At 37.5% G+C, this 21,548-nt stretch overlaps 3 protein-coding genes across 4 annotated transcripts in view; all 3 read left to right on the plus strand.

Annotated features, from left to right (window-relative positions):
• Positions 1-6,826, plus strand: part of LOC107749453 (kazrin-like) — a 146,848-nt gene extending 140,022 nt beyond the window's left edge. The window contains exons 11-17 of the mRNA XM_016564616.1: positions 1,461-1,660; positions 2,497-2,615; positions 2,696-2,927; positions 3,025-3,126; positions 3,623-3,789; positions 5,181-5,289; positions 5,389-6,826. Coding sequence (XP_016420102.1) covers positions 1,461-1,660; positions 2,497-2,615; positions 2,696-2,927; positions 3,025-3,126; positions 3,623-3,789; positions 5,181-5,289; positions 5,389-5,547 — 1,088 coding nt within the window. The 3' untranslated portion in view covers positions 5,548-6,826. The remainder of the gene's footprint in view (positions 1-1,460; positions 1,661-2,496; positions 2,616-2,695; positions 2,928-3,024; positions 3,127-3,622; positions 3,790-5,180; positions 5,290-5,388) is intronic.
• A 674-nt stretch (positions 6,827-7,500) lies between these two features.
• tmem51b (transmembrane protein 51b) lies at positions 7,501-15,764 on the plus strand. Of its 2 annotated transcripts, none has more exons than XM_016564615.1 (3): positions 7,501-7,772; positions 13,543-14,008; positions 14,843-15,764. In XM_016564615.1, exons 2-3 carry the CDS (start codon positions 13,626-13,628, stop codon positions 15,264-15,266), a joined length of 807 nt encoding a protein of 268 aa, XP_016420101.1. In that variant the 5' UTR covers positions 7,501-7,772; positions 13,543-13,625; the 3' UTR covers positions 15,267-15,764. The 2 variants fall into 2 exon arrangements, with proteins under 2 accessions (XP_016420101.1, XP_016420100.1); XM_016564614.1 differs by having other exon boundaries at positions 7,501-7,721.
• A 2,447-nt stretch (positions 15,765-18,211) lies between these two features.
• LOC107749451 (ski oncogene-like) overlaps positions 18,212-21,548 on the plus strand; it is a 34,922-nt gene continuing 31,585 nt past the window's right edge. The window contains exon 1 of the mRNA XM_016564612.1: positions 18,212-19,642. Within this exon, the coding sequence (XP_016420098.1) occupies positions 18,746-19,642 (897 nt within the window). The 5' untranslated portion in view covers positions 18,212-18,745. The remainder of the gene's footprint in view (positions 19,643-21,548) is intronic.

Raw genomic sequence — 21,548 nt, forward strand, 5'->3', positions numbered from 1 at the left:
TCATGTACACCGTTATCCAAAACATGAGCACGGTCATGTGCACCTCTACCCAAAACATCATCTCATGACCAACTGATTTTTATTTCATTTAGTTTAAGGGTCTATTTAAAAATGCTACACATTTATTGAGGATTATATCTTTATATATCATAAAAAAGTACATTAAGTAGGTTTCCTTGATGAGAGTTTTCTATTTACAGCCTCACGAAGGATGCTGGAGAGCTTTTCTACAGTAAATTCAGAGCGATTGGGTTTTTCCTTCTCGTTACTTGAAAAGGAAACAGATTGCAATCTCCATTAAAATCCATTTTTCCATAAGCCAGCAGATGCTCTCAGATGTCTCGAACAAGGTCAAGGCTCTGTCTTTGCTTAGACGAGTGCCTGTTTCCTGTAAAGGTTCGAAATAGGTGTCCTCTGCCCCGATGCTCATCAGATAATGAGTTTTATAGAGGTAATTTTTTCAGCTAATTAAAATCTGATGAAGCCTTAAGAGAAGGATGATTCAGTCTGAACCCTCAGAGTGACTTCAATCTGGTTTTATACCTGCCAGGACACACTTTTAGCGTTAGGAGGGCTATATTAGACACCAAATAATCTAAATAATTAGCTGTACATCTAATTCAAACAGATTCAACTGAATATCGAGCACCTTAGGATAACATCACTGCAGCAGCATTAGCTCAGCGCTTATAGCCACCTGCTGGTATACACGTGAAACTACAGTTGTGCATTATGCAGCATTCATAAAATCTGGTGACTTTGGTGTGGTGGTTTAATGGAATGTGTAAAATATAATAAATTACAATATACTATAAATAACTTTTATAATACACATTTTTTCTTTATGAATTTAAACTTAAATGGCCTATTTAAAAAATGCTGTAGAATGAATTTTCATTCAGAAATTTTACAAATGACAAAATTGTCTCTATTTTGAAATAGTATTTTCTTATCAAATGTACTCCAATCATTTTTATTTAAAATACTGTTTTTACAGTGTAGTCAATGCACTATATAACAAAAAGGACTGTGACAGCAATGTATTTGTTTGTGTTATAGTAAACAATGCAGTAAAATGTTCTAGTTAGTAGATTAGCATAAAAAGCAAGTAAATTAAATGTTAGCTTCACACAAGAAGGGGAAGGAAGTGGTTTTGTAGTAAATGTCTGAGGTGGTAAATGTGTCTGGGTTGTGTAAGGATAGATAAGGCCTGTCGATGTTGACCGCAGGCCTTATTATGTCTGTTGGTTCTCGCTAGAAAGCAATGAGTCATTTAAGAAGCATTTTAAGAGCAGAAAATACTGAAATGAAACAGGAGGATATGGAGGTGGGTGCTTTTCCTGACAGCAATAAAAAGCTTTCATGTGCAGAATGGATAAGGCATTTTTGTTTTGCTCTCAACCCCTCTGAACCCCTTAAACTTGCCCCCCTCCTATTCCTGCCCCTCCTGACCAATCCAGACTCAGACAGCCTCTCCAGCCAGAACCATCCCAGCCTATCAGATGGCGAGGAGCAGCTGGAGCGGCTGCAGCAGGCGGAGCTAACACGCAGCAAGCCCATGTCTCTGTGGAGGGCAGTCACTGTGCAGGCCTGGCTGGAGGTTGTCATGGCAATGCCCATGTACATGCGTGCCTGCTCAGAGAATGTCAAGAGCGGGAAGGTAAATGTTTTTTTTGTTGTTGTTTTTTGCCAATTCTTACCATTCTTATCATGCATTTTATTTTAGCCCTTTTTAAGACAAGGTACTACAGAGAAAACCATTCTTTTTTCCATGCACTGGTAAATTTTGAGATTTTGGAACATTTTTCTCTTATAAAGTGTCTTCTTTCAAACTACTGGAAAGAAGACATCCAAAATACGTATTTAAGTGTTTATTTTATTCAACTTTATCTATTTGCATCTGTAGATTTCAGTTACACTTTTTTCTGCCTGTTGACAGTATTTTCCGATTTTTGGAGTGATAAAAATAGATATCCAAAATCCCTTTGTAAAAAAAAAATAAAAATAAAAATATTAGCCTGGCTTTATCCAGTGTTCAGATTTCTGTTCTGGACATTTATGCAAATCAGTGTTAATTTAATGAAATAATGCCTCATTTGCATATTTAAACAACATTTCAGAAAACTTGTAATACAAAACAATTGTCTTAATGTACTGTGATTAATCAACTGGGGAAAGTATGGTGATTTCTTTTAGTTAAAAATGTACCCTATTTACCTGTAGTGTCTTACCTTAAAGGCAAAAATGCAAATAACCATAACTAACAAGCCATTTATAATCCTCTCCTTGATTAAGTGACATCCTAAGATAACATTCAGTTCATTCATTCAGTTTTGTGGCTGCTGATTAGTACTTTATCTTAACGTCCAACAAATATTTACTTCCCCGATGCTTAAATTGAGCCCTGACGTTAATCTAGTAAATGATTACGTTAAACCGGAATACCTTGCGATGATGTGATGTGATGATGTCACAGTGAGCTGCTTCCTGTTGCAGGTGTTGCTGGGGTTGACCGATGAGGACCTGCAGCTGGGTTTGGGCATCAACAGCCCCATGCACCGCAGGAAGCTCCGTTTAGCTATTGAGGACTACCGAGAAGCAGAGAATGGACGAGGGTGAGCGGCCACACAAACACACAGGTGGCGCATATTATAGTGCTTTGGCATTGGTTTTGTGTTACATTTGTGACCCTCAGGCTTTCGAAAGCTGCTGATATGGATCATCACTGGGTGTCTAAGACCTGGCTGAGTGATGTCGGGCTTCCACAGTACTCACAGGTCTTCCACAACCAGTTAGTGGATGGCAGAGTACTGAACTCTATCACAAGGAGAGACCTGGAGACCATCTTTAATGTCACCAACAAGTTTCATGTTACCAGCATCCTGTCAGCCATTCAGCTTCTGCAAATGCTCAACTTTGACAAAGAGGCGAGAATTTTTTGTATACACTGTTGCATCCACTCTGAAAATATAAAATGTGAAGGAGTTGTTGGTGATATTGTAAAATATCATAATGTCTCTGCAGACTATACAGGCACGTCGTGCTCAGTGTGAAAATCGAGATCTGGATCCGGTGGTCTGGACCAGCCACCGTGTCATTAAATGGATCAGAGACATTGATCTTAAGGTAATACAAAGTTCATACAATTTACGCTACCATTCAAAAGTTTGGGGTCAGTAAGATTTTTTAATGTTTTGAAAGAAGTCTCTAATGCCAACCAAGACAGCATTTATTTAATCAAAATTATATAATAATAAAATAATAAAAAATATGGTAAGATGTGTAACACTAATACCATTTAAAATAATTGTTTTCTATTATTATATATTTTAAAACGTAATTCATTCCTGAGATGGCAAAGCTGAATTTTCAACAGACATTACGCCAACAATTAGTTGTGCTGCTTAACTTTTTTTTCAAGTTTTTTTGTAACAATTTAAACGTTTTTTTTTTTTCAATTTTGATCAATTTAATGTCCTTGTTGAATAAAAAAAAGGTTATTTCAGAAAAACTTTTCAACAGCAGTGTATGTGGAATATTCAGCGTTCTCATATTCAGTATATAAATGTCATAAACATATCTGATAAAATGCCCAACCTGTTGAATGTTGTCTTTTATGCAGGAATATGCTGACAGCCTTCAGAACAGCGGCATCCATGGTGCAGTGATGGTTCTAGATCCGACCTTCAGCGCTGACACCATGGCCAAGGCTCTAGACATCACCAGCAATAAACACATGATCCATCGTCATCTATACGAGGAAATGAAAGTGCTTCTCAACCCAGCAAGGTGTGTGAAGCTTCATTTCAGTAGAGTCATAAGTATTTTATAGTCCCGCAGTATATGACAATCTAAACTGCAAGTAATAACCTAGTTAGAGCACTAGTAGTCGTCAACCATCAAAGTAGCCTTTAAACTCTTCCAGGCACTCCAGGATACTCGATTCTGATTGGCCAATCGTGCCATCCAGCGATCGCCGTCATCCTTGGCAACGCTGTATATCAGTCCGCTCATCCGAGAAAGCGGTCTTTTTCGGATGAGCGGACTGATATACAGCGTTGCCATGTCTCGTGTTTGTAATTTCACATCTCTCGTGTTTGTACAAAGTCCAGCAGTATATTTAAAAAGCTGTATTGCAAATGATAGTTATTAGAGCAATAGTCGTCAAACTTAAAACACTTTTAAATTTATTTATCGTTATACCACTCATTTCAAACTTCAAAGAGCAATTTACGCGGCACTTCGAAATGCTCGATTCTGATTGGTCAATAGCACCGCCCAGTGGTCGTCCGTGAATATCAGTCCGCTCCTCCAAAAAAGACCGGCGCTACTTTCACATCACTCGTGTTTGTACGCTTTGTCAAATAGATATTGAACCAAGAACATCTTTTCTACAGTATGTAATATTTTTAAGCACCTTTGAGACACAAAATAAAATAATATGAGCGGTTAGTTACAAAGAATGTTTGCTTTTGAATATCACATTTTTAAATTTGGTCTTTTTATGCAAAACAAAGAGGTTGGATTTTTGTGTAATAATATTTTAATTATTGGTAGGTTTTATTTACGCTTATGTAGATTTGTTAAAGGGGTCATATGATGCGATTTCAAGTTTTCCTATCTCTTTGGACCTATACAGTCTATAATGCTGACAAATGATGCTGACTCGCCACTGACGATTCAAACGCGAGTTTTGAGCAGTGTAGAGTAGCGCTTGTTGTTTGTCATTTCTCCGATCACAAATGCAGACATGGTTTTATGTTTACGTGGCGCGATGCAATGCAACGCGTAAAAAGACAGTATAAGTCATTATAATCAGTAATGATGTCCCCACTGGATGCAACAAATGCCTTGTTTATAATGGGTTTTATTGTTTTTGTCTCGTCGCACCGGGACACGGCATCACAGTATGGTAAGGGGCATAACATTTCCGTCACACGATTGAGGTATTCTGCTAATAACAACGCACTGGATAGCTGGCCAATCACAGCACACCTCGCTTTTCAGACCGATGAGCTTTGTAAAATAATTTTTTATATTTAATATACATTACTAAACTTCAACTCAAATCAGCATTTCATTTACCTGTATTTATCTATTTGGTGATTAATAATCTCTGCAGAATAACAGTAACTGTATTGACTTTACGAGTGTGACTGAGCAGTATTTCTGTCTTACAGAACTAACCAGGCTCAGGACTACAGGAAAGAGGGGACTCCTACACATTCTCCTGTCTCAAACTGCCGCAAAACTGAGGAAGGATTTTCTCCCAGGCAAAAAGTTGGCAAGGTATGGGCTGTCCTGTTGTTGACCAACTTTGTCTGTGCACCTACATGTTATTGTTAATGATCTGTAAAAGGATTAAATAATATTTCTGTCATTCCACAGAGCCCTTTGAGATTCAATCCACTGGTCACTGTTGGGGGAGACTTGACTTTTCAAGGCGGCTGTGGATCACCACCCAGAGAAGATCGCATCAAGATCCTGCAGAGAACCAAGGGCAGTCCCATGCACGGTTACTCAAGCATAGAGATCACTAATGTCTGAGGGCAATGGTTTGTGTTTGCCTTGGAAGATTTAGGAAGGATGAATCTCCCCTAACCTCTAAATGGACCAAATGAGCTCAGTTATTTGTAAAAGAGGTTTGAGAATTGACCATTTGCACTTTCGAGAATTTTGTATTGGCACTTAATTAGACATTTTATAGACATGCTGTATTAAAAAGCAAATATTTTGTTACTAACATAATACATAGATGAACTTGTCCTGATTCCTGTAAATTTCAGTCAGAACTGTAGGTATGCAGCTAAAAATCAATACCACATGTCCAGATGTCCATTCCCTCTATCAAGGTCATCACAACACTGTGCTTGTTTAAGGTTACAGAAAATGCTGGAATGAGGAATAGAGCTGTGAATATATTGTGAAAACAACTGAATGCCCCAGTGACGTCTTTTCTTTGTTTTAATACATCTGTTGCCATCTGCTAAGATGTTTGTGTTTTCACAAGCCTCATTTGCATATAAAATTAAAAGCAACCACCACTTTAGTAGCAAAGTAGTGTGGATAATAGATTAGTCTCATAAGGATCACTCCAGTTTAATTGAAATGAGTTTTCCCACATTAAAAAAAAAACTTTAGGGGAACGAAAGAAAAAAATTTTTTTTTTATTCTTTTATTCCCTGTTTGTGATTTTTAACATCTCTGTCTTACCATGCATGCAGTTCAGTTAGTTCAATGGAATATATATGTATATAAATGCATTGCACAATAAGGAAATGAAAGCGTGATCTGGTTGGAAAGCCTTTAATCCTCTCTTTAAGGAGTCAGAGAATCATTTTCTGTCAAAAGCAGGGTTCCCAGAAGAATGTATGGAAAGGTAAAATGCAGTATACATTCTACAAGCCAATGCAGCACATGCATGGCATACTCTACAGCTGTGTTTTTCCACATGAAGCCACAGGGCAATGAGAGCAAAACAAGTTATACAGCTACTGAGCAACAGCATTGGCCTTTTATGCAAATAGCCTCTGTCATTGGGTCCACACAGCAGGTTAGATAACACGATTCGATGATTAATATCTTATTTTCAGATCTTGTTTAAGATCTGGTCAGGAATTGCAACTATGAATCACAGATTTCCTGCTGGGTTTGACTCAGATTGTCTCTTGATAGACAGTGTGACGTCAGTTGCACAGTATACCAGCGCTAGGGGATGCACAGCTCAAGACAGTTACGGTGTGTTTTGCAATCACTAATCATTTTGATATCACTGTATCTTGTGGCATTAGTGAAACTGTACTTTTGAGAAACATTTGTACATAGATACATACCATGTGTCATTGACACAATAATCTGTATAAAAAAATAAAACTCTTCATACATGTATTTGAGTGTTGGTTTGTGTTTGATTATTGGTTTAGTTTTATATATTATACACTGTTGTTCATAAGTTTGGGGTCAGTAAGATTTTAAGAAATTAATACTTAATTTTAATTAATTATAAAAAATGAATACTTGGATGCATTAAATTGATCAAGCATGACAGTAAAAGCATTTATATTAAAAAATATTTCTATTTCAAATAAATGTTGTTCTTATGAACTTTCTGTTCATCAAAGGATCCTGAACAATTATTAACGTTTTCGCAAAAATATTAAGCAGCACAGAAACAACATTTTAATATTGATAAAATCATGTGTGACACTGAAGACTGGAGTAATGGCTGCTTTGCCATCACATGAATAAATGACATTAAAATCAAATTAAAAAGCAGTTATTTTAAATTGTAAGAATACTGTGCTTCACAATAATACTGTTTATATTTAATTTTTATTGAATGAATTGATCCTTGGTGAGCATAAGTGACTTCTTATAGCCTACACACACACACACCGAAACTGCTATTGTAAAAACCTCTAGGTAATTCCCAAGGAAACCCTTTTTTTCCCGGCTTGTAGGACCATGGTCAGCTGTTTTATTTCTCTATGAAATACGACTCGCTTTAGGACCAAGCGTCCTACTCAACTCTTTACAAATGAGGTGTAGCACTCGACTTGATTTTGAACAAAGTTCCTGTCTCTGTTTAAGCCCACAAAGTTTCGAAGCAGAGAGAGTGGGACTGGAGTTATAGTATTCATTCAGCTTTTCCTTCCTTAAGCGAATGAAAGGATCCTGAGGACGTTCGTTTCACCTGCGGCTGGGAGCGACACCTGCCTCAGGTACTTTCATGACACAAGGAGCGAAGGGCGTTGAACCTCCGCGGAACTTAGGTTAGGCCATAAACTTTAGTTTCACCTTGTTTTTTTGTCACGTTTGGCGTTATGCGGCATCGTTAAGATGTCTGACTTAGCTTACAGAAAGTAACACCGGAGAGTCTTTAGGATGTCACTGTTACAAAGTTTCTTTTATTGTTTCAAATAACTTACTTTACAAATATCGTGAATGATAGCCAGAATCTTCCTCGTGATATTTCATGTCAGTAAGATGACATTCATACATCAATTATTCATGTTTTATCTGATGTCATCGTTTTTTTAAACTAATAGTAATATAGTTTGAGTTAAACTATAGTATATTGTCTACAATTGGCCTGTTTCCAGTTGGTCAGTCATTTTAATCTTTAAAACAAAATCTTTAAGGTCTTTCATTTTCCCAGGGTGGTTTGTACTGTAAACAAATGACGCTGGAAAACGGCAGAAATACGATCTGCTAGGGTTGCCCTTATAAAGGTTTACCATGGTAACCGGCAAATTTCCAAGATGACTACTTATTGTTAAATAGGAATCATCATAAATTATAATGGTATCTCTGCCAAACAGTGTAAGAAACTTACAGAATCACAATTTTTAAAAATTTCATTTGTGATGTGGTTTCCACAGTAACAATAGTAGTATGCTACTTTGGCTTATTCGTATCTATGGTAACTAAAGGTACGATGGTTACCATGGTAACCATAATGTCTGCTTGTATCAGTATTAAAGGGGTCATATGATGCTTTTTTAAAGATCATTATTTTGTGTATTTGGTGTAACAGAATATGTTGACATGCTTTAATGTTCAAAAAACACATTATTTTTCAAATACTGTACATTATTGTAAGTCCTCTATGCCCCGCCTCTCTCAAACGCTTCGTTTTAAAGTATATTTAAGTTGACCACGGATTACACTGTCAAATATGTTTAATTTTTTTTCATCTTATTTTACATTAAAACAAGACAATCTAATATAATCCTAACATGCAAATTAAAATGGAACAAATTACACAACAAAATTTTTTTAATAAAACAACATACATCTGTAAACCGTTTTATATTATTTTTTGAAACCACTTTAAATAATTATACATCACTATTAAAGCTCATTAATTTAAATAAATAAATAAATAAATATAGTCATCATCAATTTCAAACTAAAAGATTGGTTTCTAACCTCATGTTTTGCTTTCTCCATCTGTTAGGTTTCCATAGGTTTCTCTCCATCTTTGAATTAGTGGAGGTTTTGGTTTAAATCTCATCTTTGTAATTCACTTCAAGGCCACAACCCTAATTACTCCAAAAATATGTTGTTCTGTTTCATAATTCGATATGGAGGGAGTATATCAAGAATAAGGCTCTCGGGACATATTTCAGTCACAAGATTTAAATGCTAAGTCCGTCTAATCACTTTTATTTTAAGTTATCTATTATGACGATTGGAGTATGAGTATAAATGAGTGTGACTGGCCTTATTTTACCCATAGTTACAAACTAATTGTATTTAGTTTGTATAACCAGTGTTATAAGAACATAATTTGTACTCTAGACAAGATACAAATGCAACCAGTTCATTTTATTGAATTATGTAACAATCCTGCCTTGTATTCTGTAAGAATAAGTTAAGATAAGCTCAGATAAGGTCATGGGGTGCATGTTTAGATGGGGTATTTAGTGACCTGTGGTCCAGTGTCTGTTTACTTCAGGATAGGGAGCAAGAGTTACTCTGTGTATTTGGACAGGCCTTCCTGGTCTTTTGTCATATTTCCCTATTTTATGTTTCTTTTGTTTTGACCAGAATTTAATGTTCTTTGCTCTCATGGACTCCTTTGTAGACGTGTCACGTACCCAAATCTGCATGTGATTAATGTATTGCTTTCATTTAAGATGAGAATTGTGCAAAAAAAAAAAAAAAGAAGTAATTTTCTCATAGCATCTCTTTCCTGAGGATGAATTAAAAATCCATTTGAATAAGACTCTTCCTGCTAGTCTTGAGAAACAAATGCAGGCTTTTACATTTAGTGTGTGCATTTTGCAGTGCTTGTCATGTCTTGTTCTGTGAAAAACGTGTTATATTAGTGCCCCTAAACATGTAAGGCTTTCTCCAACTATACACTTTGTTTCTACACAGACTATTGCTCTCTTTCCATCTGCATTCCTCATTCCGCTCAAAATATGAATAACAGAATCCTTGATTTCTTTTTTCCTCAAGCCACTTGTTGTAAATCGATATTATATTTGACGGTTTACTCTTCCCCTTCAAATAAATGACACCCACAGGCAGATGAGTCATTCTGAAAGGTCCCACAAAGCCTGCAATTGTGATGTCTTTTTTAGTGGTCTACCTGAACACATAATGTAAAACGTTCATAAAAACCACTCCAAATGTCATCTTAAGATAAAACGTGCATATCTACAGCCGCCTAACATTGCACATTTACAAAAACATTTACAGAAGTATTTACATGTTGTAACAGGGAAATATTTTAAGAGAACGTCTTGTATAAATATACTAAAAATTGTGAGCATTTTGCAAGGATAAAATGAATTCACCTACAGGGAATTTGGTTTTGCTAATAGATGAGGCTGTTTGCCCAGTTTTAATGTGAATTTAGAGTAGCTTTTACCTAAAATGACACCCCTTCCCCATTTTCATTCTGAGCACAGTGAAGTGCCCACATTCACAAGTGAACAATGCTGTGTTGTTATGGCAACAGTTAGTGTACGGCAGCAGCCTAACCTCTGTGCACTGGATCAGTTTTAGGTGATTTATTTTTTCATTGCTTGAAACCAGTGTCTTTCTGATGGGTCTTAACCTTTACTTTAGTTTTTTGACATTTTGTTGAAAGCTTTTGTTGTTATGTTATGAAAGTGAATATGGATGTGGGAACGATTATGGAAGTGTTTGTAAATATTATCTTTAATGCACTTATTTTATAACATTGAAAGTATGTAATAATGATGCTGTCATTTGAGGAGTTCAGAAATCATAATTTTGTTTTTTGCCTGCAATTTCTTGTTTCTTTCTCTTTTTATCACATCCTGACGAAAACAAGAAGCTTTTTAGTGCTTGTGCAACAAAAAGAAGATAAATATATGTCCATCGGTTGTGTAGTTGATGCTTTATCTGTGTTTTTTATTATTTTTGTACTGTTACGTGTACAGAATGATGGGAAACATCTTGTTGCACAAGCCTTGTTGACTCATAAACTGGCTAAATGAGTTGCACTGTATTTTCTGCCAGGCTTTATGGTTGTTCATGAACAGTGCACAAAATGCCTACAAACTGATTTTTACATTCAACGTTCAAAATAATGTTAACTATAATTCTTTGATTGACACCTTCCTTTTGTATCAAAGAAAGTGACTTACTCGTAAATGCAAATCACTGTACTTCCATTTAGACCATATTTATGCCATTTTCAATATCATTTTTATAGTACAAAACACCATTTTCTCAGAAAAATTATTAGACTTTATTATAGTAATTTTGTTTAAAGTGGTAATAAAATGGAGAATCAAAATGTACTTTATATTTACACATATAAGAGGTTACTCTGCAATTAAAACATATTGCAAATTTCAAAACTCAGAGCTAACTCCCCAGTTTAAAATATGAATTATTCTTTTCTACCCTTCTGAAACGCCAGATTTGAAATCAGAAGTATCGTGATGTCATGATTTCCCCTTAACACGAGGAGGTGTGTTCATGTCTGTCCATCAATCACAAGAGCAATACTGCTGTTAGTTAAATAGAGAGAGACCTTTTTGTTGCAAAAAATGTTACAAACTTTATAAAGTAACCTCAAGAAACAATATGAAATTCTGAAACTGCATTTTACGACCATCATGACCTGTGATCAGTGTAAGGGCTCATAACAGATGAAAGGGGTGGGCGAGGTTGTAGTGGACTAAATAATTGGACAAGTCCAGCATACAGTGCCTTGCCAAAGTATTCATACCCCTTAATTTTTTTCAAGTTTTGTTATGTTGCTGCCTTATGTTAAACTACTTTAAATTTCTTTTTTTTTCCTACAACAATCTACACTCCACACACCATAATGACAAAGCAAAAACAGAATTGTCAAATCTTCATAAATTTATTCAAAATAAAAAAACTGAAATAAGTACATTGCACAAGTATTCATACCCTTAACTCAGTACTTAGTTGAAGCACCTTTACAGTCTTTGGTATGAGTCAAATCTTCATAAATTTATTCAAAATAAAAAAACTGAAATAAGTACATTGCACAAGTATTCATACCCTTAACTCAGTACTTAGTTGAAGCACCTTTACAGTCTTTGGTATGATGCGACAAACTTTGCACATCAGCATTTGGCAATTATCTGCCATTATTCTCCTCACCTCTTCACCTCTTAAGTTCTGTCAGGTTGGATGGGGGCAGACGCACATTTTTAGGTTTCTCCAGAAATTTTTGTTTGGGTTCAAGCCCAGGCTGGGCCACTCAAGGACATTCATAGAGTTGTCTATAAGCCACTTTTGCTGTGTGCTTAGGGTCATTGTCCTGTTGGAAGGTGAACCTTCTGCCCAGTCTGAGGTTCTGAATGCTCTGGACTGGGTTTTTAATAAGGCTATCTCAATATTTTGGTGCATTGAGCTTTCATTCTGCTCTGATGACTCCCTCAGTCCCTGCCACTGAAAAACAGCCCCTCAGCATGAGGCTGCTACCAGCACACTTTACTTTTGGCATGCTACTCTGCAGGTGATGAGCAGTGCCTGGTTTCCTTCAAACATGATGCTTGGAATTGTGATTCATCAGACCAGAGAATCTTGTTTCTCACAATTTGAGGTTTCTTTAGGTGCTTTTTTTGCAAATTCCAAGTGTGTTTTCATGTGTCTCTAAGGAGAGGATTGAGTTTGGCCACACCGCCATAAAGACCAGATCGGTGGAGGTGTTGCAGTGATGTTTGACCTTCTGTAGGTTTCTCCTATCTCCACATATGATCATAGAGCTCAACTAGAGTGACCATCAGGTTCTTGGTCACCAGTCTAACCAAAGCCCTTCTCCATCGGTTGCTCAGTTTGGCCAGGAGGCCAGCTCAAGGAAGAGTCCTGGTTGTTTCAAACTTCTTCCACTTAGAGTAATGGAGACTACATACTTCTGTGACCTTCAATGCAGCAGAATTTTTTTCTGAACTCTTCCCCAGATGTGTGGCTTGACGCAAACCTGTTTCTACTGAGCAAAATTTCAACTGTCCCAGATATGAATACTTATGAAATGGAATCATTTAAGTTTTTTTATTTTTAACAAATTTGCAAAGATGTTAAAACCCTGTTTTTTGCTTTGCCATTATGGTGTATGGAGTGTAGATTGATGTGCGAAAAAACTAATTTAAAGCATTTTAACATAAGGCAGCAACATAACAAAATGTGAAAAAAAATTAAGGGGTATGAATACTTTCGCAAGGCACTGTATGTCACCAGAGAGAAGTTTGCCGTTTCATCGGAAGATCGACTTACGGCATTACAAATTATAAGGTCAAATATGAGTCTGGCATGACTTAAAAACAATACTAAAATTTTTATGAAGACTTGTAGCAAGTTTTATCATGTCCATACATGGTAATCTTTTCCATGACATGCTAAATGCTTCTGTTTGACCTCTAGAGTGGCGTTTTTGTTGTGGAATCTGTCTCCAATGATCTGAAATACAGAAACCCTTTTCTTCTGATACTTGGGCACCATTCCCAGTCATTTCCAGGAAGTATTTCCTCCTCATTGAAATGTTTATAACGTTTGTGTCTGTTTTTTGTTTTCGTGTCACAGTGCTACTCTCATCCTCCACATTTGGGCCACTCTTCCGGGTGTAAGTGTATGCTCGTGAGTATTGAAGAGGAGCATTTACAGCTATGTGCTCCAGTGGGCAGCCTCTGTGTTCAGGAAGCAGGCGTTCACCCACCAATAGAGAGGGCAGTAGCTCAGGCTCCCAGTATGCTCTCTGTGCACTGGGGGTGGGCCTAGTGGCACTCGGTGTTGTCATGATCGTGTGGAGCATAGTCCCTTCTGAAATGACACAGCTTCACAATGCTACAAACACGAACAACGGCAGTGACAGCGGTGATGAAGGGAAAACATCTTCTGTTGCATTTGTGCTGGTTGGAGCTGGTGTTGCCATGTTGCTCCTTGCTGTATGTCTCAGGGTGAGGAACAGGAAGCAAATGAGACAACGGGAAACTACAGGTGCAGGCGGTGCTGATTATGTGGATAATGTCCATAGAGATCAGGATGAGGAGTGAGTACTGCTCTATACTCATTAAACTTTCTCTGTCTGGTGTTACGATAAGATGAAAGGGTTAATGTCCAGGTTTTTGTATAGGGATGCACTGATATTAAAACTCATAAAAAAATATTAAAGCTGATAAAGATAAGCTAATAATTATTTTCATGGCCAGTAACATATAAATCCCTGATATTAGTATTAAAATGTTTTTAAAAATCTGTTATTTAAATGCTACAAACCAATTTAAGCATCAAAACAGCATAATGTACAGTATAAAAGTCTGAGATGTATACAATTAGAGAAAATAATCTTTCTTTCTTCCTTCCTTCCTTTTTTTTTTCTTTTAACGTAATTGATGCTTTTTCCCAGCAAGGATTATTTTTGTTATTTTGTTTCAATTTTTATTTTTACTTTTCATGCATCAAAGAATCATAAAATAGAAATATTAAGCAGCATAGCACAACTGTTTTTAACGTTGATAATAATAAGTAATGTTATGTTATAATGGCTGCTGAAATCTCAGCTTTGCCATCACCGGAATAAATATTTTTAAATAGAAAACATTTATTTGAAATGGTGGTATTGCATATTAGAGTTTTTAATGTATTTTTGATTCAATAAATGCAGTCTTGGTGAGATTCTTTAAAAAAAAAAAAATTTTAATTACTGATCCTACACACACAATATTGCTAAATTAATAAAAATTTGAAATGAATAACAAAAAAATCCCTCTCAAAAAAAAAAAATCTCTTAATATATCATGCATCCCTAGCATATTGACCAAATATTATGTTCACCTGCATGCAACTCATGTCATAATTTCTCTATGTGTATATATAATATTAGATCAACTGATGAACCAGCACCCAGCTATGATGTCCCCACCTATGAGGAGGCAGTCACCAGTGGACAGTACCCTGTTCGGCAGAGCAACTTGCGACAGAGCTACCAGCTGCCCTCGTATGAGGATCTGATTGGTGCCGTTGAAAATGAAGCCCAACAGCCTAGAGAAGGTAATGGCCAAGAGGCCTCTCAGCCAGCTCCTGGCCCCGGACCCCAGCCTGCGGCACCTGCTCGAAGCAGCAGCAGGGCCAGTCGCATCCTCAGACCTCTCAGAGTGCGCAGGATCAAGTCTGAGAAACTCCACGTGAAGGATATTCGTTTGAATATCCAAAACCCTGGACAGAGTGGGGTGGTGGCCATTGAACCGCTGACCCCACCACCACAGTATGAGGACAAGCCCCCTCAACTACCCACAGAAGTAGTGTAATGATTTCGATCAATGGATTTTGTTGAGTGTTTGCATCTGTGGGTTGTTCGAAAAATGTTGATTCATCTGTGCGGAAACAGAAATTTTAGTTAGAGCTATAAATGTATCTCAAAATCTGCCAAATTATGAAATAGGATACCTTCAGTAGGATACGCTGTCAGTGCTTCTTGGACAAAACACTAAAGCCTACTTGAATGTTTTTTAACAGAACTTTTTATATTTGAAGAATGGATTAGACTAGTGTATTGTACTTTTTATTTAAAACTCTGAGGAAGGATATGAATGCCACAGCCTGTCTCTTGAGAGAGAGAGAGAAAGAGAGAACGAGAACTACACGGTTCTTTGAACTTCCAAAGAACTACACGGTTTACTTCCAAAGAACTCCACTGTACATTGCAAAAAATAAAAACAAAACAAATTATTATAAAAGAATAAATTACAACTGAAGAATCCCATCAAACTTTGGTTGCCATGTTGGAAATGCCAAATACTGTTTTTGGAAATAAAAAAATTAATAAAAAAATTTCAAAAACATTTTTTTAAAGGATTTTAAAATGTTATTTTACATCTGAATGTTCTAGTTTTTCTGCTTAATTTTTTACTCTGAATATATAATACATTGAACCAGATATTGTACTGTTGTGGCCATAAAATGCAGGGATGGTAAATTAATTTATAAAATAGAAGATTTAATTCCAACTAATTTACTTAACTAATTTATTCAGTACCACTCCAACTAATAATGTAATACATTTTTCAGTATGTGTTTGTTAACATTGTGTCACTGTCTGTTTTGTTTGCAACTTTGTCTTTTTTTTCCCAAATGTATTGTTCACTGTATTTTAAGAGTGCAACGTTTAAACTTATTGAAATAGAATGGAATTAAAAGTATTCTCAAAACTCATAGGAATATTTTATGTTATTGTAGAACAAACTCTGCATTAATATGAAATTCTAATAAGTGATATAAATAGAAGGGTTTGGATAACAAATGGAAATGCACCTTGGGGGACTTTTGTTTCTTGGGGAACTCGACACTTAATTACTGAAGTGCAAATTAGATTTTAAAGATGGACTAACTATTCCACCTGCAGTTTGATGGGACAAACAAGCCATCATGCTGCAGATTGACCACTTTTAATTATAAAAATATATTGTTAGCCAACCTTTGCAGGTAGCACCTTTGAGTTGTTGTTTAGTTTGTTTTAATTCCATTTAATCATTTCATTAGGGTGTAGAATCTTGGTAAAAGGTGTGGCTTTGCTATAGATTTACTTGTGACAAAAGGAATAAGATTGTGTAATTGATACAATTCAAATTTTAAAGCAGAAAATACCTGTATTTTATTTATTTCTTGTGGGACATAATAAAATTATTTAAATCTGTTTTTGTTCATCTTTATGGTTCTTTAAGGTGAGAAACAATGTGCTGGTTTGTAGCGCCACCTAGTGGCTGAGAATCGTCTAAACAACATTGAGTTGCTGTCAATGACAAATTTGATTGCACTTTTCCAGCTGTAACTTTTAACAGCTTTTCAATATGATGCATCTCGTTTGACTTTGTATCTAGTTTAGCAGAGTGGATGTGGTACGATGTACGACATGAAGGTGAGTGAATGACAAACGTTTTCATTTTTGAATTATTCCTTTAAAACAACAATTATTTATCTTTTCCCAGTTGAAATTGTAATTGTAGTGTCACTGCCAATGACAACTTTTTTGTACCATTTTCCCCCTCTTCATTTATCATCAAATTTAGCCTATTTTCCCAACCTACTCTCACTTACTTTTTCTCATTTCAGACATCACCTTGTGTGTGGAGTCAAACTTAGGGGTCTGTATTGTGACAGGTATTTGAAGCCAAATCAAACTGCATTCATGAGTTCCCCCCAAGAGCTTAACATATAGTCAATAATTTCAAGAACCAGGATTTCATAGAACGGTGACTGTGAACTAAGGGTTGAATTTCAAGCAACCCCAGTTATGTGCCAAAATGAACCATTAGACAAATGCTTGTTTTTCAAAGTTCCATGAAAAACAAATTAAGCTGTTACATATCACCCAATCTAAACAAATCAGTATGAGTTATCCCTTCACTAAACTGTAATCTTACATTTTAGAACATTCGTCATAATGACATTTTGAGATAGAAGCAATATCACACTGAATATGATTACAAATAACTACTATTTTAATATATTTTTAAAATGTAATTTACGCCTGTGATGGCAAATATAAATTTTCAACAGCCATTACTCCAGTGTTCTGTGTCACATTTCTTTCAGAAATCATTTTAATATGCTTATTTGCTGCTTGAGTAACATTTCTTCTTAAAAACCTGCTTAATATTTTCGTGGAAACATACTTTTTTTTAGGATTCTTTGATAAATAGAAAGTTATAAAAAAAACAGCATTTGTTAGACTTTTTTGTTGTTGTTGCAACATTAATGTTTTTACTGTCCTTAAGTAATAACTTAGTTATTTTCTATCTTACTGACCCCAAAAGGTATGTACTTTTCAGACAAAATTTTAATTGTAAATTTCTATTCGATGTAGGCTATATTTTTTAAAAATTGAGTTGCAAACACTTTAAATAACGATGATTAGTTGTGGCTTTAACATGATTATTAGTTGTAGGCTATTATTAGACTTAATCTACGGCTATCTGTAATATTTTATTCTTATTGCTACTAATAATAGTGATATTTTAATAGGCCTAATAGTGCAGTGTTCCTTATGTTATAGGTCTATTGTTTAATAAGCTTGTAATAAGCGGAATCAGGAACCCAAAACAAACCCCTTTTGAGATTTAATGTAGGCTACATTAGTTTCACGATACTTTGATTCATATACGTTCATATTCAAATTTACATAAACTACTGCTCTTGCAGTTTATGTAATGTTTATTACCTTTAAAGTTTGTTAATGAAAGTTACTATAGCCGCTGTAAGTAAACTCCACCTCTCCTCGACCTCCTCCTCCCGCTGCTGCGCCGCAATGGTTCTACGTGTAGTCTGTGTTCCCGTATTTGCAGCTGCTCAGGCTACGGGGGGAGGGAGAACTGTTCATGGAACAGCCAGCCCGGGGAGTCAGTCACATTCTTTCTTGGCCGGGATTCAATGACTGAACCAGACACAAACAAACACAGAGAGAGGGAGAGAGAGACAGAGGCTCGCATACTCTCATAGTAAGGCGGAGGCAACTGCGCCGACGAGCTTTACACAAGGCACACATTTTGCGCGTGAGTTGCACCGGGTCTGTGAAACCGGCGGACTGAGAATTACATTTCGTTCAAAACTTTACACTTTAAGGAGGATTTTGTCCTCACTCGGAACTCTGGTTCGATTTAGGATTTGAACATGAAACAGTTGAATGGATTACAAGGCGGTGTTTTACGCTTTCCGAACTGACATGGACTGTTGCGACTCTTTCCGTTCACATTCACCGAATCTGTTGTGATCATACTGCCCGGGTTTAAACATGGAGGCTGCTTCCAGCTTTCAGCCGCATCCAGGACTTCAGCAAACTCTCAAGCAGTTTCACTTGAGTTCCATGAGCTCCCTCGGCGGACCGGCAGCCTTCTCGGCCAGGTGGCAGCAGGACATGCTGTTCAAGAAGGACGGTAAGAGCGCCGAGGTAATGGTGAACCTCCCCGCGCAGACGCCCCCGGTCATGCCGGGGCCCCTCTTCATCCCGTCCGACCGCTCCACCGAGAGGTGCGAGACGGTCCTGGAGCGGGAGACCATTTCGTGCTTTGTGGTGGGCGGCGAAAAGCGCCTCTGCCTGCCTCAGATCCTTAACAGCGTCCTGCGAGACTTTTCCCTCCAGCAGATCAACTCGGTGTGCGACGACCTCCACATCTACTGCTCCAGGTGCACGGCGGACCAGCTGGAGATCCTCAAAGTTATGGGCGTCCTGCCCTTCTCGGCACCCTCATGCGGACTCATCACCCAGACGGACGCCGAGCGCCTCTGCAATGCCCTCATCTACGGCGGAACGTTCCCACCGCACGCCGACAAAGAGTTGTCGTTCTCCATCGAGCTGGAAAGAACGGAGAAGAGCTTTAAAGTTTATCACAAATGCTTCGGGAAGTGCAAGGGCCTGTTCGTGCCAGAGCTCTACACGAGCCCCAACGCGGCGTGCATACAGTGCTTGGACTGCAGGCTCATGTTCCCTACCCACAAGTTTGTGGTGCACAGTCATAAAAGGCTGGAGAACAGAACCTGTCACTGGGGCTTCGACTCGTCCAACTGGAGGGCTTATATTCTTTTGGATCAAGACTATAGTGTCAAAGAGGAGAGAAGCACACTGCAGCAGCTCCTCAATGAGTTAAAGGGGAAATTTGACCTGGGGAACAAGCACAAGACATCTTACGAGGTGAGCTTAACCCTTGACAATGCACTGAAATATTATGATAATCGAAATCTGGACTGTTTTACTCCAGAATTATGAATATTTTACTCCCAAATATTTATAGAAATTATCAGTGGCATATATTCATTTAATGTATTGTGTGTATTAGGGCTGCACAATAAATCGCATGCGATATTTAATGCGCATCTTGTCAGAAAGCCGGTTCTGTAATCAGCGGTAAATCTCCATCACGTGCGTGCTTTCACATTGAGCAGCATTAACTACACAGAGCCGTTGTTCACTGACGAGGTGCGCAAAAAATCGCGCGAATATGAACGTGGTTTTGCGCAGCTCGTCAGTGAACAACGGCTCTGTGTAGTTAATGCTGCTCAATGTGAAAGCACGCACGTGATGGAGATTTACCGCTGATTACAGAACCGGCTTTACTGATAAGATGCGCGTTAAATATCGCATGCGATTTATCGTGCAGCCCTAGTGTGTATTTTACTTTATTCTCATGCACTTATATTGAACTTTCTCTGTCTCTGATCATGCAACACCTATTACACCTGGTGCCACCTCAGAAAACTGTCCTATAGCTGTGCATCTCAACTAGTTTTGCTTCAAAACCCAAATTTTACATTGGGTATGATGTAGTGGCTGTGCCAAAATTGTTTATTGTGCCAAATCAACCAAAAATCTTTAATGTCAAACATATTTTTCTTAAGTTTCACCGTACAAAATACAAACACAAACCATACTTTTCCTCATTTCACCCTTTATTTTTGAATTTCACAACCTATCCATGTTGGCATCTAGTTAAATTGGGAGTTTAATTTAATGCCAGCAACAAAAAAATATGGTAATTTTATGCACTAGGCTATATCATATGCATTTAGCATTGTTCTTTCCTTACTTTTCGAGGTTATAACAGACCAGCTGAGAACCACTGACCTATACTGCATATGTTTATGATGTAATATCGTAATCTAATGCTATCTTTGAGCATATTGAAATAAAGGTGTATAGCCAGCTGGTGTCCTGCCCCCAAACGCATTTGTTTTGTGCCTCTGGATGCACTCAGGGGCATCTACATATGAAAAATGGAGCCTCAATTATGTATTTTGTGGAAGCCAGAGATGGAGGCTTGGGGAAGCCAGTAGTGGAGGAGGAGGAGGATAAGAGTGCTGTGTAGGACATTGTTTTGTGTGTGTGTGTGTGTGTGTTTTGGGTGGGGGGCAGGTTGGGGTTGAGGTCACTCTCCAAAAAGCAGTTGGTGTAGGGTCAGCACTACCGTTGGGTCTCCCAATGTCTGATCAGGCTCCACGCCAGGGTCAGAGCGGACAAAAGCACGGGAGTCTCGGGTTGGCTGCTCCCTCCACGCAGCAGCTGTTGAGTGTGATCGTGCTAATGGGTCTACACACATATATATGTATGTGTTACCGTGGTGTCACTTCAGCAGCCTTGGGATGCATGGTGTAGCAAATGCAGTTTCATTACTGTGAGAAATTTGAGAGACATGGCACATTTCAGAAATGCAGCGTCATGTATATTTAACGATTGCTTCTCAATGGGAAAAGTGTTGATTGATATTTGTCATATGGAAGCTGAGTGGCTAGTTTACACTTTGCCTTGCGTCTGGTTAGGCTAAAGAAACATGGCTTTTTCTGTGCAGTTATTGTTGCAAACTTTTATGCGTGTCCTATATTTGTTTAAATTGTACAATAAGCACATTTCACCATGATGCTAGGGTCTGTCCTAACAGTACAGTAGCCGTAATGTATCCAGAAGTGTGAATTTTGTGCGGTTTCAATGGTTCATTGTCAGAGGTGTCCCAGTTAGCAAGCTGGTTGGGTCCGTGGGGAGCTGTGTACTGGCGGACCTGTATAATTAAAAAAAAAAAAAAAAAAGCTATTTTTATTTTTTTTTT

This window comes from Sinocyclocheilus rhinocerous, unplaced genomic scaffold (genome assembly GCF_001515625.1).
Source record: "Sinocyclocheilus rhinocerous isolate Xijiao unplaced genomic scaffold, SAMN03320098_v1.1 scaffold889, whole genome shotgun sequence".
NCBI lineage: Eukaryota > Metazoa > Chordata > Actinopteri > Cypriniformes > Cyprinidae > Sinocyclocheilus > Sinocyclocheilus rhinocerous.